General features: G+C 39.2%; 1 protein-coding gene across 1 annotated transcript in view; it reads left to right on the top strand.

Moving 5' to 3' along the window:
• VPS13B (vacuolar protein sorting 13 homolog B) overlaps window positions 1–19,146 on the top strand; it is a 928,263-nt gene that overhangs the window by 427,181 nt on the left and 481,936 nt on the right. Inside the window, exon 20 of the mRNA XM_084621078.1 lies at window positions 9,563–9,672. Coding sequence (XP_084477204.1) covers window positions 9,563–9,672 — 110 coding nt within the window. The remainder of the gene's footprint in view (window positions 1–9,562; window positions 9,673–19,146) is intronic.

Genomic DNA, 19,146 nt, shown 5'->3' with positions numbered 1-19,146 from the left:
GTTTCTAAAATAAGATCCAAATTTTTCCCTACCCCTGAAGGTATGAGTCTTAAATGATTTAGCTCCAATCAGAAGGCAGAACTAGGCCCTGAGTTTTTACATGAATGATGAGAGCATGATGAGAACTATTCTTAACAACTCGATTGCGTATTCTTCATTTTGGGGTCTGATTCTGATCTCACACTTTTTTTTTAACAGCAGTGTAACTCCTTTCACTTCAGTGAGGTTGCACCTGATTTACAGCAAAAAGCAGCAGAACCTTTTGTGTTTAGCCAATGTGTTGAATGAATTTGTGTATTCTGATGTTGTGTCTTCTTTCATTTTATCGCTGGTTTGCAGATGTTCAGATGCATATATAGATGGCCAGACATACTTTGATTTTCACGTACCCCTAAAATTGTTTGTTAGAACATATGCTTGAAAGTTATGCCACCACAATTTATATATTTTTATGTTAAACAGGTCAAAACATTACATTTATATTATTTGCATATTGTTTTTACGACTAGTACAATAGATGCTTAATTACAGTACATAACATACAAGTATTGACCAGTAAACTATGAAATATTTCCTAAAACCAAAAGCTGTTATTTGGAAGGCGAATAGCATTAAAACATAATTAAATATTTAGGATTCTTTGTGTGTGTTTGCAGGAACATGTACATCTGAGTGATCTGTGGAGAAACTGTATTTTAAAATGCCCGAGTTGAAGGGAAAAGCTGGTTTTAACATTTGTACTGGGGAAAATACTGTGGTTGTTACAAAAGGTATTTGAATATCGGTCTATACAACTAACCTTTTCAGTTGTACTTGTGAGTTTTAAAACAAAAAGAAAACTTTACTAAAGTAACCATAGAACTCTACAAATGTGTGTTCATTTTTCTTCAAGTTTCTGTGTACTGTCTATAACATAACTTTCCCTAGTGAATATTTTTGCCTTTAGGTTGCCTGTGTAATGTTAAATAAAGGTTTATGGTTTTTGTTTATTATTCTATAGGATTTTCAAACAATAGGAGAGAGTTGAGACAAAATATATTTGACACTTTGCTAACATTTCAGCATTATGTAAAAATGAAGTTTATAACAGTCATATTGGGCCTGATCCTACTCCCATTGAAGTCAGTTAGGGTTTTGTCAATGATTTTGATGGGGTCATGACTGGGCCTATATTGGTCTTCCCACTCTCCTTAGGAACTAAGTATTCTTTCTGCCAAAACCCATCCCATTTGGTTGTATTTTTTTTCTGACATAAAGTAACATGTAAAATATTTGTCTTAAAACTATTAGTGTCTGTAATTACTTCTTTTTAAAAAGCCACTCAAATAAGCATTAAATAGTGAGACTTGCAGACAGATATCTCAATGGGTAGATGATAAAAAGTTGTTGACTTACTGTAGCTGTCATAATGCAAAATATAAGTGTTCATAGTCACTTAAACTTTGATGTCGATTGATATGTCTGCTCTCCCTGTCTGGTTCAGTGATTCCGGATAAAATGCAGGACACTTTGTCCCTCAGATAAGCCAATCTTACTGGCTTGTCATATATGTTATAAAACTGACAAAAAGTGTGCATGTTTAATTTTTATGCTGTGTAACTTCAGTCTCTAACCCCTGCTTCAGCTCTCATTCTTCACTTTGGGATATAACTGAAAATGATTGTGGTGCTCTGGGATAGCTAATTGGTAAAGCCTGTTTGGAATGTGGCTAAGTGAGCCATTTTGGCAGTAAGCAGAGTAGCAAAGCACACTTTTTCCCTTACTTGTCTCTCAGGCTAAAATTAAACAGAGTTAGATATTTTCACTTTTCGTGATTTACAGTGGATCTGTTCTGAGTCAAGCCATCATAAAGAGCTAATTGCCTGCACACTCTTGTACAAAATAACTCTTTATTTGTGTGTAATATGTAGGTCTGTGTGTAGTACAGTATATTGGGGGTCAAATAATCTAATGATGATAAATGAAAAACAAGACTTTTTTTCATTCCCCATCCCCTTTGAAATAATTGGATATTAAATTTATGATGATAAGTTAACCTGCATCAGCACCTGTTTAGCATTCATAGACTCCAAGAAACCTCAAAGTCACGAGGTCGTTGTTGAATATTTATGATGCAGTTTACGTAGCATGCTGGTGTAATGTTTTCTTAAGCTACTTAGTTAATAAAAGATAAACAAAGCTTGTCATTACAGAACATTTTCATTTGTTTTGTCATCCCTCCCTCAACAAAAATCCCAAATTCATTATAACTAAAAAAGGTGTTGCTAGTTTTTTTTCATAAAGGTGCTACTGTTGAGATGAAGATAAAATCTTGAGATGAAGTGTCATTTCTGAAGTTTTGCATTGGAAACAATTTAAATATGCATGTTTTTAATTGAAAGGAGATTTCAGGAAGTGTTCCAACAGTAGAGTGTTCTTGCTTTTCTTCCAGAGATTAAATATGTTGAGCACCATCTCTATCAGTCCTGTTCACAAAGTCTCAAGACTGCTTCTTATCGCAGATCATCCACAAAATTAGCTATATCACTGCTGTCATGTGCTCGCTGTTAGTTAGAATAATAATTCCACTGACAGTTGGAATACTCCTGTCCATTTTAAGCAGTGGACTCATTTTGACAAAAAGATGGGAGAGACACAGACCCTCAGAGTACCAGGAGCCTTCCCTTCCAGGAAGACCCCTGCAACAGAAGTCCACACCTACACCTCCACAACCCAGGCTCCGCACACCTCTCCTCCCCAAACAATTTGCTTCCTAAAATCTCCAATCTTTTCTCCCCAAGCACTCCTTCTCCATCAATCATCCCTCTTTCACTCTCCATCCACCAAACCCCTTCATTAGCCTATACTCTCTTCTACAAACTCCTCCTCTCTCCCACCAAATGCCTTTTCTCTTCCACCTGCCCCAGCTCCCCACATATCTGTTATCCCAAGTCTCCCCGAAGCCTGTCTCCCTCCCCACCACCACTTTCCTCCCCAAAGGTTCCTCCCATAAGCCATAGCCCCCTTTCCCAAGGTTGTGCCCTCCCCCCAAACTCTTCTCTCAGACACCAGTGCCGCCCCCCAGAAATGTGACCGACTCCCTCTCCCATATCTGATCCTACCTCTTGGATGTGCAGGAGGGAAGGAATGAGGAAGAGGAGCTAGAGTTGGTGCTTCTGGGCAAAGGGGCTGATGGTTGAGTTGCACTGCCTACCAAGCTTGGGCACTCTCTGCTCTGTACTTAGAGCTGGAGGTGATGACGGCGGAGGGGGGAGGGAGGATTGGGTTGGGTTGGAAGGGAACAGAGAGAGCTGCCTGCCTATCAGGGAGACAGAGTTGGGTCCTAGAGACAGGAGATTGCAACTTCTGATGCCTCCTTCTCTGCCCAGCTCATCAGCTAGATTATCCATGGGGGGAGAGAGTTCTGAGTGCAACTGTACTAGGTAACCTCAGACTACAGTAGAACCTCAGAGCTACGAACACCTCTGGAATGGAGGTTGTTCATAACTCTGAAATGTTCCTAACTCTGAACAAAACATTATAGTTCTTTCAAAAGTTTACAACTGAACATTGACTTTGAAACTTTACTATGCAGAAGAAAAATGCTACTTTCCCTTTATTTTTTTAGTTGTTTGTTTAACACGGTACTGTACTGTATTTGCCTTTTTATTTTTTTGTCTCTGCTACTGCCTGATTGTGTACTTCCGGTTTCAAATGAGGTGTGTGGTTGACTGGTCAGTTCATAACTCTGGTCTTCATAACTGTGAGGTTCTGTTGTACTCCCTCCTCTCCTCTTTGTGCCTGGTCCCCTCCCTCTGTCTTCTTCCTCCAGGTTGGGGCTGAAAGTTGGGGGAAGAAACAAATTGTTTTTCACTCAAGCTGAAAATTGGGTCGGGAGGGGGGATGTACCCCCATATCTCCCCAAAATGTACATCATGACCCTAAGGGTCTGTTCCTTCATATTATCGAATACTGTATAACAATTGTTATCAAGATTTATATTTTGTACTGGTTAACTAGAAGGGGGTATGAGATAAATATATGTGAATTGGGCTTTGAAAATGAAACAGAGTATGTCCGTAAGACCAGTTCTTCATTGAAACCTGAATTTAATTCACAGAGGGAGTGAAAAAAGTTCAAACCACTCTTAATGAAATTCAGGAAACTTTAGTGCTTTTTCCTGAAAAAGATAAAATAGTCATTAAGGAGTCTTGAATTAAGTATAAAATCTGCCTCAGAAGAATCTGTTTATGGCCTGATCCTGATGCCAGTGGAGTCAATGAGAGATTTCTATGGCATTTGGGTCAACCCTTAATTTTTGGCATGATAGCTAAATTTAAAACTAGCTGATTAACTAGAATCCTTTTATGCTTGGATTTCTTGGGAGAGGTCTCATAACAAATATTTGTCTATATTACATGTACATTTATTTGCCCATCAACATAGAATCTAAGACCACCCCTACACTTACTGGGGATTGACGTTGCTGCGATCGATGCAGTAGGGGTCGATTTACAGGGTCTAGTGAAGACCGGCTAAATTGACCACAGAGTGCTCTCCGGTTGACTCCCTGTACTCCACCAGAACTAGAAGATTAAAGTAAATTGACGGGAAAGCATCTCCCGTTGACACAATATGGTGTAGACACTCCAGTACGTCAACCTAAGCTACATCGTCTCCAGCTATGTTATTCACGTAGTTGGAATGGCATAATTTAGGTCAACTTATCATGGTAGTGTAGACAAGGCCTAAGCAGCAAATGCTGAAGTAAAATTTAGTAAGTGGTTAGTAGCAAGCCGAACTTACCTGGCACTCAAACTAAAAGGCAAAATAATTTAATTATTTATCTGGCTTCTTGAACTGTTTTTATCGGACTTAAGGGATGAACAACTAAAGAGGTTTGATAAACTAAACTACAGTGTCCTCATCTACCTCACTTGTGAGCTTATGGAGCCATCATAGCAACTCCATAGTTAAGGTTGACCGTCAAAATCATGCTTTAATTTGAAATGATTTCTAACCTCCTCGCAGTTTGAGCTGAGTTCATTTTTTGCACTACTAAATCATGTTACTTGCTAACACTATTTTTGTTGTTGTTTTGGGGGGAGTTTGTAATAAAAAAAAATTTCCACTAATTTTTGCCCAAGGCTGACTCCTCCCCAAATCCTGTCCCTGGGGAAGTCTGTCCAATTCGTGTTTTTTATTTGACACATATATATCATTAAGGCTAGCTGACATCAGACAATATCTTTTAAAGATGCAGGAATCACTCATAATTTTGGCGCCTAAAATGTTGATAAACGCTAATTATTGTAATGTACTCCATACCGACCTTCCAGCATTTTCTGTTTCCAGTCTCCAATCTGCTGAAGATCCTGCTGCAAGGCTTATTTATTGTCGTTCGCATTGTACACATGTTACTCTTTTATTTTATGTCCTACCACTGGCTTCTCCTTAAATTGAAGATTTATTTTTAAGGTTTATTACTGACATTTAAAACTATCAGATCACAAAGCCTCTTTTAGCTACAGGAGTTCCTCTGTGTGTGTTCCAGCTCAGACCCTCTGCTATACGGATGATTTATCTTTGTGTATTTTTTGACTGCCTCTTGCACATTGTGCTCCTCAAGTCTTCCTCACTTAACCCCACTTGGATAGTATTTCCTGCCTTATAAAATTCAACAAGTTTGATCACTTTTTATGTAAAATGAATTAAAAATTTAATATTTTAGCTTTTTTAAAAATTTTGTGAAGTATCTTATATCAGTGAATAATATATTTTTGCTGTCTATGTCTAAAGTGTGTTGATATAAATGAATGAATTGTATAAATTAAATTTAAAATACTGTTCCACCTACTTATGAAATATATACTTTTTTTGGAGAAATCACTCTTTGTTCTCCTTGAACAGTATTACTACTGAAAATATCCGAGTTTTGTTGCTTCATCTTCCAATAATTAGCTGCTTTTTATGAACTGAATTTAATTTTTCATTGCAAAATTTTAAATCTTATATAAAGATAAACCAAGCAGATACATTGGTCTTCATCATTTCTCTTTGCATTACATTTATCCATTTGTTTTAAAATTTTACAGCTTTGCAGTTAAATAGCTATATTAATATAAATGCATATAAGTACATACAAATAAATAACATGCTAGTCATGAATGCAGAATACTCGCTGCATTAACACGTTAGTGTAACTTTAAAAAAAAGTTAATTTTAGTGTCCATGAAAATGCTCCATTTTCTGTGTTTGAAGTTCTTTAGATACAGAATAATTCCAATAAACATGCAACAGCAGTTCAAATTCCTCCACCCATACTGCTAATGCATCTTCTCCAGGACTTGAACGTTCCACCTTCAGGGCAGAGAGGATAGTACACTCAATATGTCCATTTAATTCATAGTTCTCTACCTAGACTGAAGTACTGCCAACCCCAAGCGTACAAGAATCATGAGTCAGGCCCCAAATAATCATTAAATTGATTTGAAAATAATTAGCTATTAAAATAATACATTTGGGGATCTTTTTATTTGCCTTCTGGTTTTTGAGCTTTAAGAGTCGCTTTCCAAGCTTTTCTCCATAACTGTGAGGGCAAGAAACTCTTATAAAAAATATAACTGAAATTATCGTATAACCCCAGAAACTGGTGTTTTAAGAAAAACACCATATACTGTGAGGCCTATGATAAAATCGTGAGGATTGGTAACAGTTGAGACTGCTGACAATTGTAGTATTTAAAAATGTATTTTAAGAAAAGAAAATGTGTCCAAAATTTGATTGTAAAGAATAAATGCAGTCATAATACTGCAAGGATAAAGAATGTCATTACATAAACAGATGCTAACTGTAATTGATACAAGAGACAGGTGCACTGGTCTTACAATTGGACAATGTGTGTGTGAAGTTGGATTTCAGTGGGATTCAGACACCTACCTCCCATAAGTTGAAAATCCCATCTTAAGCCTTACTAATCATCACTTAAGACACCATACTGATAATCATAGTTGCTAAATGATTACATTTGTGGGAATTAAAATAAATTGGTACCACATTGCTTATACGGAGGAAAATAAATGAAACTTTATCAAGAACCTATTAAAATGTTAAACATAAATTTTGAATGGTGCGGAATTTTGTGCTAATCATGTTTTAACTAATAAAGTTTTAAGGAATTATTTGTATTTATAATTATTAGCTTTGCTTCTGTGCATACCTATAGTGTTTAAACTTCATGCTATTTTATGTTTAGGTGTCAGTAGTTCATTTCCTTGTGTGTGATGAAAAAGTGTTTTCCAAGGGAGACCTCCCAAACTTTTTGGTCACAGGGGTAACTGATTCTAGGGATTTCGTAAATTGAAGAGAACCCAAGCAAAAATATTTCACAGCACTTCCTATCTGCATAATCTTCTAAAACATTGGTTATAAAAGATGGGAATGCAAATGAATATTAATGTTTAGTACATAACATTTTCAATACAAACTTTTCAAAACCGACGCGTGGTTTGATTGTTTCCTTTTCATGGTTGTTCAGTTTTCTCTTTTCTCAATTCTAACTTTTTTCTTATCTTTTTTTTAATCTTCTGGTTAATCTTGTAGGAGAGCCTTTTCTAGTGTGTATAATGTCTCCCTCTCTAGGGTTTTGCCTTGTAATCTCTAGTGGGTCAATAGGGTATCTGACAATATCCATCCAAATAATGTTTTGCCCAGGACAGAGAGATAATTGAAGTCTGCTTTGGGCAGAGCACCAGCTGGAAGAATGCTCCAAGGCATCCCCCTCTGGCTCACTATCGAGAAAGTTGACCCCACCGTCCGATTACAAGTGTTTTCTTTTTGGGGGGAAGAATGGGTTACATTATTTTCTTTGGGCCTGTGGCTACAAGGCTCAATTCTTACATCGTGTTTCTGTTGGCTGAGAAAAGAGTCTAGGGAGAGAAGTTGTGAGCTTTGGGTTACATTCACGATTTTTTTGTGAAAACAGCTGTGTTTGCAGCACACACACACACAAAAGTAGAAAAGCAAAACCAAGAAATTTTGTGCATTTTCTCCATTTTGTTTTCTGCTTCCTTTTCCCCACACCATTTACAAAGCTGCCAAGTTTCTCACTTTTGTGATGTGATGAATAGGGGTTTATATGATATACACAGTTCTGCTGTCTTGTGATTTCCACAATCCACTAATCTTCCCGATAAGTCTCTGCTGGACATTTGGGTTTGTTCTTTCTCCAACTGTTTTACCGTTCTGACTGTGAGAGAAACACAGAAGCCTCAGCAGTTGCTGGGACCAAAGGAGTGGTTATGAATTGTCAGACTGATCACTTGCTGGAAGCAAAAGGGATGTGACTACAATTGAGAGGCCCCCACATGTTGTGTGTTCCTGCTGGCAATAAGAATGGTGGTCAGTTGCATTGGCCTTTGTGGCACACTTCATTTTCCATGAGATCCTTGCAGTCTCCACTGTAAATGAAAAAAGAAAAGGAGTACTTGTGGCACCTTAGAGATTAACCAATTTATTTGAGCATGAGCTTTCGATGAAGTGAGCTGTAGCTCACGAAAGCTCATGCTCAAATAAATTGGTTAGTCTCTAAGGTGCCACAAGTACTCCTTTTCTTTTTGCGAATACAGACTAACACGGCTGTTACTCTGAAAACTGTAAATGAAGTGAGCTGTAACTGTGTGTCTGGAGTCTCTTCAACTTTTGAGGTTCACTGTTTGGGTTCATTTTAAATTTTCATCCAGTCTAGTGCATGGAGTAAGGCCTGTCCTTCTCAATAAGGACAATTAGCAGAAATACAGATCCTAGTAAAACCTGGGAAGTCAGAGGTGAACAGGATTATTTGTTCAGGTCCACCTCTCCCCCCCTCCAATTTAGGGCAAGCCTCATGAAATGTAGGTGCTTAGAGGAGTTGATTGGCAGATTTTAAGAATCATGAAAGCCAAAGACAGCTGTGAAAGACTTCACCTGAAGGCTGTGAATAGTTTATGGAATCACTGACAATCAGAAATTATTAACAGCAATCTTATGTGATGTCCAGGGGGCTTTTATGTGAGGAGGTTAATGTGCAGAACTATTTTCTTTCCTCTGTAAGATTCCTTGATTTTCCATTCTTCTTCCACCTTTTCCGACTTTCTTTTTCCACTTCTCTTTATAAAGATATAGGGTCATTTTTTGTGCTTAGAAATGTTTATCGCTTTCAAAATTGCCATTTTACTAAACCATTTATTTAAAATAAAATAAAGGAATGTTGTATTATGATATACCATCAACAAAATAAAAAAATTCCATCCTAATCAAAAGAGGCATGTGACAAATTTACAGTACATACAGTGTTCACAATTAAAAAGTTAATTCCATTTTAAAATACTCTATCAGTTTATGTGGTACCTAGTCTTAAAATGGAGGTTACCTCTACAACTCGTAACGTTTCTAAAACTGGAGTGAACTTTTAAAGTGTAATCACTGCACAATGGTAACTTTTTCTTTTTCAAAAAGGATTTGTATCTACTAAAGAAAATACATATTTGTGTATGTGTTTATATAGTTTATCTTTTTAATTTCATTTTCTCTTTATGCTATCTAGGTGCTGTACTTTTGGCCAGCGTGCAGGGATTAGCCGTCAATATTGATCCAGTCTTGTATACTTGGCTTATGTACCAACCTCAGAAACGAAGTAGTAGACACATCCAACAGGTAGGAATTCTTGAGAAATCAGTTCTTTGTGTATATAAAAATAACCTTTCCCTATACCACATTCTCTCATTTAATGTGAAAATTTTATGTTATATTACTCCAGACTACGTTTATTATGAAGGATACCGTCATAACCTGTCCCTGTCCCACATTCTGTTTTGATTGGATTCAACCTCTGAATCCCATATGCTTCACTGACTGATCACTAATCTGGGGGCATGTATACACAGCAGTTGGGAGGTGTAATTCCCAGTGTGAGTAGAAGTACATGAGCTAGCTCTGCTCGAACTAGTGCACTAAAAATAGCAGTGTGGCACTGGTTACAGCTGTCCAACCCTCTTGATGGTAGGTAGTCAGGTCCCTAGCCCAAAGCTGCAGCCCCTGCCGCTTGGCCACACTGCTGTTTTCAGAGTGCTAGTTCTCCTAGCTGCTGTGTAGGCAAACCTTGCGTGTCTCATGTGCGCTCCCAGGTACAGGCCCCCATCAGATACCCTTCTTAGGTGGTGGGGTCCTGCAATCCAGCCACCAAGATCCCAGAACCAGCGCCACAGCCCTCCCAAGCCCCCAGTTGCTTAGACACACTCCCCACAGAGTCCACCTGGCTGTGGGAACTCGGATATCTTAGTTAAACCCTTCAGGGACAATGTGGCAGTAAAGCAAGGCAGCACAGGCTTGTTACAGGACTATCTTATCACACACCTACTCTTAAAAAGCACAGGAGAATTACAGACTTATGGAAAATAACAACCTTCTAAACACACATTCCCTCAGTCTGACCTCTCCACCCAGTGAGTCATGGTCTGAGACCTTAGGCCACACAGCCCTTCTGGCCTTCTCAGCCTGGCCATCTTGGTCTTTCTGACTTAGAGAAGTAGTTCTTTTAAAGCTGACTGTCTCCTCAGTGAGCTGGGGACGGGAGCAGGTCCAGGCTCCAGGGCTCCTCACCAGTTGGCGTCTCTGTAGAAAAGCATTGAAAGTCAATGGACCTGCTCATAGAAAACCCATTATTTTGGTAGGGAACAGTTATTCACTGTTGATGCCCCTTGACTGTTATTTCACAGCTGCTCAGACAGTTTGTCTACTAGGTGTCAAACCTCTGCTACAAAATCTACACTGAAGGTTGTTCTTCGAGTGCCTGTACATGTGCATTCCATTCTTGCTGTGTGTGTGCCCCACGCATAGTCATCAGAAATTTTTCCCTCGGTGGTATCCATCAGGGCAGCGTGAGCACTCTCTGCTGTTGCCCACCACTGCATGCTGATATAAAAGGTCCAGCTGCCCCAGATTCTGCTCAGTTCCTTCTTACCATCCATGATGGCCGTTGGACTTGCTTGGCTTGCCATAGCAAGTGCTCTTGGAGTGCTTGTTGTAAATTTAATGTAAATAGTTTCTAGTTGACCAGTACTTAGTTAGTAGTGTAGCCTTAAACTCTACGAGGCTCCTGGGACATGCAGTCTTGTGCACATACCAGATTATATCTCAGGGTTCTTCAGAGTTGGCTGGCCTCCATTTATTCACCAAGTTGTCACCATCTGAACTCTCTGCTGAATGTGCTCTCTAGCATACTGATATCTCTAGATTGGTGGACAGACTTGGTCAATGTATGTGCAGGCATTCCCTTGGCCTGCTATCAATCTTTGTTAACATTGGTGATGGATGTGGCTGTCTGGGAGTGGGGCTTATCTGGGTCCCCTTACAAACTCAGGGTTTTTGGTCCTTATGGTCTCCTCATGTCTCTACATATCAATGTCAGGGAGGTAAGGGCTGTCTGCCTAGCCTCTCAGGCTTTCCTATCTCAGGTCAAGGGAAAAAGACTGTTTGTCCTCACAGACAACACAGCAGTAATGTTTTTCTCCAACAGGCAGGGAGGAATCCTCTGTTTTCCACTTTGTCAAGAGGCTATAGAACTTTTGCATTCCTAATTCAATCAATCTCAAAGCCTCTTACATTCCAGGATTGCAGAATGAGCTTGCAGACCACCTAAGCAGATCGTTTGAGTCACCACAAGTGGTCTCTCTCCCTGGATGTAGCCAGCTGCATTTTCCAGCAGTGTTCACAACCAGGGCCAACAGGAAATGCCATCAGTTTTGTTCCCTACAAGGTTGCAGTCCCAGTTCCATCATGGACACTTGCCTACTGTCTTGGCTGAAGAAGCTGTGCTACGCTTTTCCTTAATTCCACTTCTACACAGAGTGTTGCAAAAGATCAAATGAGACCATGCCCAGGTTATACTAATAGTCCCAGGGTGGTCCTGGCAGCACTGCTTCTCCACTCTCCTGGATCTGTTGGTAAAGGCTCCAATTTCACTTCCTTTGGATCCAGACATAATTTTGCAGGATCTTTGTCAGGTGCTCCACCGGAACCAGCAGGTACTTCATTTAACAGCCTGGAGGCTCTATGGCTAAATCAAAAATAGGAGTCTTGCTTGGAGCAAGTTTGCAATGTTTTACTAAATAGTAGAAAGCCCTTCACCAAGACTATTTACATTTTGAAGTGGAAGCATTTTCCCATCTGGTCTTGTCGATTTTGGGTTTCACCAATGCAGTCCTCAATCCAGTGTATCCTGGACTATTTATTACACCTAAAACATTCATGATTGGTGATTAGTTCTGTCAAGGTCCACCTAGCAGCAGTATCAACTTTCCATCCTTACTTGGACAGTCATTCTAAAATTGCTGATGATATGACAATCAGATTATTGAAAGGCCTGGAAAGGTTGTACCCTTGGAGAAGAGAACTTATTCCTCCATGAGGCTTGAACTTAGTTTGAGCCATTAGCAAGGTGCTCCTTGCCACACCTATCATTGAACGTGAGGTTTTTTAGTAGCCATCACTTTGCCAGGAGTATGGCTGAGCTACGTGCTCTGATGTCTAAACCTCCTTATAAAATTTTCTTTAAGAACAAAAATATATTTGCTCATCCAAGATTTATCTCTAAAGTGGTATCTAACTTTCCTATTAACATGTCAATTTACTTACTTATGTTTTACCCCAAACCACACACCAATAAGAGGAGCAACCCCTGCACACCCTTGGTGTTAGAAGGGCTTTGATGTTCTACATAGATAGTACTAAACAGTTCCAGTTTTCAACCCAACTATTTGTGGCCATCACAGACAGAATGCAGGGTCTCCCAGTCTCTTCACAGACAGTTTAATTGTGGACAGCATCCTGTATTTGTGAATGTTGTGATTTGGCTGGCATTTCCCCAACAAGCAAAGTAGCTGCTCATTTCACAAGATCTCAAGCAGCCTTGGTGGCGTTTCTTGCACAAGTCCCCATCCAGGACACTTGTAGAGCAACAACCTGGTCTTCAGTCCATGTCTTTGCATCCCATTATGCCAACACTCAGCACTCAAAAGACAATGCTAAATTTGGATGAGTTGTCCTTCTGTGTTACATAGATTCCAATCCCTTCTCCTTCTTTATGGCTTATGGGTCACCAAGAGTGGAATGCTCATGTGAATTCACTTGAAGAATAAAAAATGGTTACTAAACTTCTGTAATTGTTCTTTAAGATGTGTTGCACACTTCCATACTATGGTCCATCCTCCTGTCCCTCTACATTGAAGTTGACTGACAAGAAGGAACTGAGGGTGCTGTGAGAGGCTGGGCCCTTTATATTGTAATACAGTGGCACATGACAGGAGAGGGGACTCAGGCTGCCCTGATGGGTTTTTCTGAGGGAAAATTTTCTAACAACTGTGTGCAGAGCATGTGCACATGAGGAGTGGAATGGATATGTGCAACACAAAGTTACGGAAGATTAGTACCATTTTTTAGTATTATAAATGGCGCGGCATTCATTGTATTCATAATTTGACACACATCTCTGACTGTCACAGCTCTGATATGTGATCTGTAATTACATGTGTTTTAAATGTATATTTGTATGTTATATACATAGAAGAGATATAGGGAACCAATGTGTTTCTGTCCATCTGACAAGATATTCTCTGTGAAGGAATATTAACTATAGCATTTGATTCCCCTTTAATCTGTTAAAGCTTGAATTTGCAGGCTTCTAGGATATGTTGCAATGCCCATCTTTTTTTTGGAGCCTTCTCCAGCAGGGTGCTGGATTGTTGGGCGCTTTTGTTAACATGTTGATATAGTATGTCCTCAAGTTTTTGTGTCCTTTGAGTTATGATATTTTGTATGGTAATATTGGGTGCCACAATCAATGTATCTATCTTTTTTATTTTAAGTTTTGTATAAAATCCATCTCCAGTTTATATAGATACATTAAAAGTTGAAATAAAGTAAAAGAGTAATCTCTCAAAAACAACCCTTCTAGCCAATTACAAAATAAGATTATGAAAGTCATCTGGTTTGGCAGTGTCATAACCATAAGGATAACCTAAAATTCCTCCTTACCTGTAAGGGGTTAAGAAGCTCAAATAACCTGGTTGGCACCTGACCAAAGGAACCAATGGGGACAAAAGATCATTTCAAATCTGGGGGAGGGCGAGAGGCTTTGTTTTGGGTCCTTGGTTTCTGTGTTCTTTCGCTCTTGGGATTAAGAGGGACCGGACATCAATCCACGTCCTCCAAACCATTCTGAACCAGTCTCTCATATTACATAAATTGTAAGTACAGCCAGGCAAGGCGTATTAGTTTATCTTTGTTTTCTCAACTTGTGAATTTTCCCTTTGCTGGAGGGAGGTTTATCCCTGTTTTGTTGTAACTTTGAAACTAAGGCTAGAGGGGGTTCCTCTGTGTTTTGTGCACCTTTTGTTACCCTGTAAAGTTATCTTCCAACCTGATTTTACAGAGGGGATTTTAACCTTTTCTTTTTAAATAAAATTCTTCTTTTAAGAACTGATTGGTTTTTTTCAGTGTCCAAAGATCCAGGGATTTGGGTCTGTGTTCACTTTGTAACCAATTGGTTAGGATATTATTCTCAAGCCTCTCCAGGAAAGGGGGTGTAAGGGCTTGGGGGATATTTTGGGGAAACGGGCACTCCAATTGGTCCTTTCCCTGATTCTTTGTCTAAATCACTTGGTGGTGGCAGCATACTGTTCAAGGACAAGATGGAATTTGTGCCTTGGGAAAGTTTTTAACCTAAGCTGGTAAAAATAAGGTTAGGGGGTCTTGGATGCAGGTCCTCACATCTGTACCCCAGAGTTCAGAGTGGAGAAGGAACCCTGACAGGCAGTTTGTTCCAAACTCAGACATTGGCCCAGATTCGTTGAGGTTCAACACATGTTTTGGAAAACATCCAGGAATTTCAGGCTAGGCCTTAAACAAGCCAAGTTTTGTGCGATTTTGAATCTTCTTTTAGTTGGGAAATCTCCTTCACTTTTTGTTGTCTTCTGTGTTAGGCAGGCCAGTAGCCTGTTAACATTCTCATTGCTGATGTCTTGGTGAGGGCAACAGTTTTAAGAGAACATTAAAATTGACACAATGGATCAGACCAGTGGTCTGTTAGTTTAGTTTCCTTCCGGTCAGAACCAGATGGAAGAGAAACTCATAATTACAGAATAAGCTGTCCATAGTGGAAGTTTGTTTGTCTAATGCTTATTTTTGACTCTTACTAAACTCTTGCTCCCATTGACATCTTGTGAAATTGAGTTCCACAGGTTAATTAGGTGTTGGGTATCAAACAAAGAAAAAGATATTTTCTTTTATTCATTTTAAATTGTTTTTCTTTCAATTTCATTGAGTGTTTCCTTGTCCTTGCAGTTTGAGAGGGGGTATAGGTATTCCTGATTTTTCTGCTCTTTCCTATTCATAATTTTTTACAGTTTTGCCATGTCTCCTTTCTAAAATAAGTGGTCCCAGTCTTCTCTTCATATGGAAGTATCTCGAGGCCTTTACTTATTTTCATCGCTGTTTCTCAACCTTTTCTATTTCTGCTCCTTTTTTGAGATAAGTGAGCAGTAAGGCTTCTTCTTTCCTCTTCATTCTAAAGCTATTTGTCAAACATCATCGGGAACAGGTGACCTGTCTGCCCACATTCTTGAGTGGTTGTATCAGAAAAGTTTCTACTAGTCCCATTACTACTGGCCAACTTTACCTTATTCTGGGACCTGAAATGCCCCAGAGCTGAAGAAGAATTGTGTAAACTTGAAAGCTTGTCTCTTTCACCAACAGAAGATGGTCCAATAAGAGAGATTATCTCACCCGCCTTGTCTCTCCAGTGTTTACTGGGTCAGTTGACTATCCCCATATATTTAATATTGAAGTTCATTCTGTTGGGTCTGATATATGTAATATCTATTAACAGGTTTGCATTTGAATACCCTTGTTCAGTTTTTATTTTGTTAATTATGTTAAATTGTATTTAAATTTGTGTCATATTATATATATTGTACAGCTCTTCAAGAATCTTGGAAATGGAGTGTTTTATAAATAAAATTATTGCCCCAGATTTTCAAACCTAGGTACCTTCATCAAGGTCTAGGCATGTCATTAAAAAGTGGCCTGATTTGTCAGAGGTGCTGAACACCTGCTGTTGTTACTAACTTTAGTAGGATTTATGGTTGCTCAAGACCTCTGAAAATCAGGCCACTTCCATCTAAATGTTTAAATATGGATTTAGGAAATTCTGTATAAGCAGCCAATTCTGAACATTTTTGAAATTATTATCATTGTAGTTATGCTTATAACTTGGGTAAAATTATAAAAATATCATTTTCTTTATAGTGTCAGAAATGCATCTTCATTTAAAACTATTGCTGCTTACACTGAAATAATGTTGGCAAGGGAACATTTTCCTTCAGATGATATCCATTCTGAACACATTCAAGGATTTAAAGCTTGAGTCTGTGATAAAGCATTGACACTGTATTGAGTAAAATAATGTAGCCAAAGATATGATCACATATCTGTTTTATTTGAAGAGAGGTACAGTTCATTATCTTAAGAACTGATTTGTATAAGAAAACAAAAACATTCTGCACCAACTACATGTATTTTTCCACAGTTTAGAGGGAGACAAAAATGCATAACATGCTACTTTCGGACAAGTATTGTCATACGTTTCTGTGATTCATGAAACCTCTTTCCCTAGTATACAAGCATCAGTCTTACAATTGCACTTGAAGTGTAGAAAGAAAAAAAAAGTTATACTTTTTGTTTATAGCTTTTAAATATTATTTCATTTTAAATATGAGTTACGAAGTCATGATACTGCATACATATCTCATGTATTTCAAATATCCCTGTAAAAAGTAACGAGAGATCCAAACCAGATCTTTGGTCTGAATACACACACAATGCCCCAAAATTTTAGGAAAGTTGTATCCTGTACTTCCTGTAAAATAATGATACAATGAGGAGAAAAAAACTAAGAAATCTAATGCATCTTTAAAAATCAATTTAATCTAATTTGGGCCTACAAATACTATATGCATTAATCTTAATTGTACAGTTATGGTGTCACTACAGGGCAGAGTTAAGGTTGTTTGAGTGCCCCATCTTCTTTTCCATACCTTTCCTTGTTTTGATTTTTTTTAATTTAATCTTCACTCTGGATTTCCAGAATTTGTAATGCTAGTTTTTGGGATAAATACAATATCCCCATGGTGTGTTTTACTTTAAATTTTTCATGTGTACTTTTAATTGTAATTCTGTCTTAATATAATTTTGTCTGGGTATATAAAGAGAGGTTGAAAAGATTGGGATCTGTGAAATTTAGATAACAGATTAATAAGGGGGGATATGACAGAGGCATACAAAGCTCTGAGTAGTACAGAGGATAAATATGTGTGCTGTATTTACCTTCGTTCTCATACTACAAGAACAAGAAGACATTCAAATGCACTGAAGGCATTAAATTTGATAAAAGGAAACACTTTAAACAAGCCACATAATCAAACTATGGAACTGATAGTCACAAGGTATAATTGAAATGAAGATGTTAATAAGATTATTTCCTGCTTTAAATATATCAGTTCTACATGCACTCTTATCTCTAAAGGGAGTCTTGTAGGGTCCTTGTTTATACATACGCCAGGTTGAAATCTGTATATATTTTTTTGTTTTTAGCAACAGGATTTTCACACGCTGGTGAGCCATAAAGTTTTATAAGCTCTCATTAATCTTCCAGAAGATCCAAAATAATAATTAGTAAGATTGAGTAATAGTTTTCAGTGACTCAAACAACTAATAATTTGGTTCAGAATGCTATTCTATGTATTGTGTAAAATTAACACAATTATGCATTTTTCTTTGAGAATGTCATGGAAATAATTGTGTCTTTCCTTACTGAGAGTCCAGCCAGGAGGAGCGACTGCAGAAGGAGCCAAACTGGGGCCTACAAACATTCTACGGTTTGGCTCCTTCTGCAGTCGCTCTAGAGAACTACAGTTTTGACTCTCTCTTCCCCTCCCTCCCAGTCTCTTCATCTGTACTTCACTCCACATCTACCTCTTTTCCCTTCCGTTCAATGTCCTCTCTCTCTCCATTTTTCTTTCCATTCAGCTTACACCTAAGTAAACCCACCATAATAATAATAAATAATTGTGGAATTGCCATGATGTTTGCTGCCATCATATTGTTCACTCTGATTGTGTATTATATCTAAGGTTAAGATTTTGTGACAGTTATTTTTAGTAAAAGTCACAGACAGGTCAGGGGCAATAAACAAAAATTCATGGCAGATGTGACCTGTCTGTGACTTTTACTAAAAATAATGAGGACAGAGAGAGAGCTGGGAGGAGGGAAGGAATGACAGCTGGAGCCCCATGGCGGGGGAAACAGCCCCAAACCCATGGCCATGCCGGGGGGCACAGCCCTGTCCCTGCCACAGCCACCAGAGGTGGGGCGCACAGCCCCAGGTTCAGCCTCACCAAAACCGCAGGGCGGGGGCACACAGAACCAGTTCCAGGTCTGGCTCCAGTCCCAGACGAAGACATGGGGGTGGGGAGCACACAGCCCCAGCTGCTGGGGGCAAGGGAGCACACAGCCCTGGCTCTGCCACCGGCTAAAGGCCTAGGGGGCAAAGAGGGTGCACAGCCTGGCTCTGGCTGAAACCAAGGGTTGGGGGCACACAGCCCCAATTCTAGCTTGGCTGAAACTGCAGGTTGGAGGTGCAGTGCCCCAGCTCTGGCACCACCCAAAGTCGTGGGGGACCTGGGGATGGCATGTAGCCTCTACTCTGGCTGAAGTCGTGGGGTGAGGGTGCACAGCCTTGTCTCCAGCCCCAGATAGCTCCGGCCCCAACCAAAGCCACTGGTCAGGGACTCACAGCCCCAGCTCTGCCCCCACTGCTGACAGCTGAAGACAAAGTCACAGAGGTCCAGTAAAGTCACAGAATCTATGACTTCCATGACCTCTGTGACTAAATTCTATCCTTAATTATATCCCTTTCTGTATCCTGTTTGTCGTATTTATTTAGATTGTGAGGTCTTTGAGGCCAGGAACTGCCTATTACTCTCTGTTTGTGCTTGGTACTGTACAATGGGGACCCATTCTTGGTTGGTCCCTAGAGGATACCATAATAAACATGATTAATAATAACAATAGACT

Source organism: Lepidochelys olivacea (genome assembly GCF_965140295.1).
Source record: "Lepidochelys olivacea isolate rLepOli2 genome assembly, chromosome: 2".
In the NCBI taxonomy this organism is placed as follows: Eukaryota; Metazoa; Chordata; order Testudines; family Cheloniidae; genus Lepidochelys; species Lepidochelys olivacea.
The sequence above is the reverse complement of the archived record's forward strand: the minus strand, read 5'-3'. Positions and strand labels throughout refer to the sequence as shown.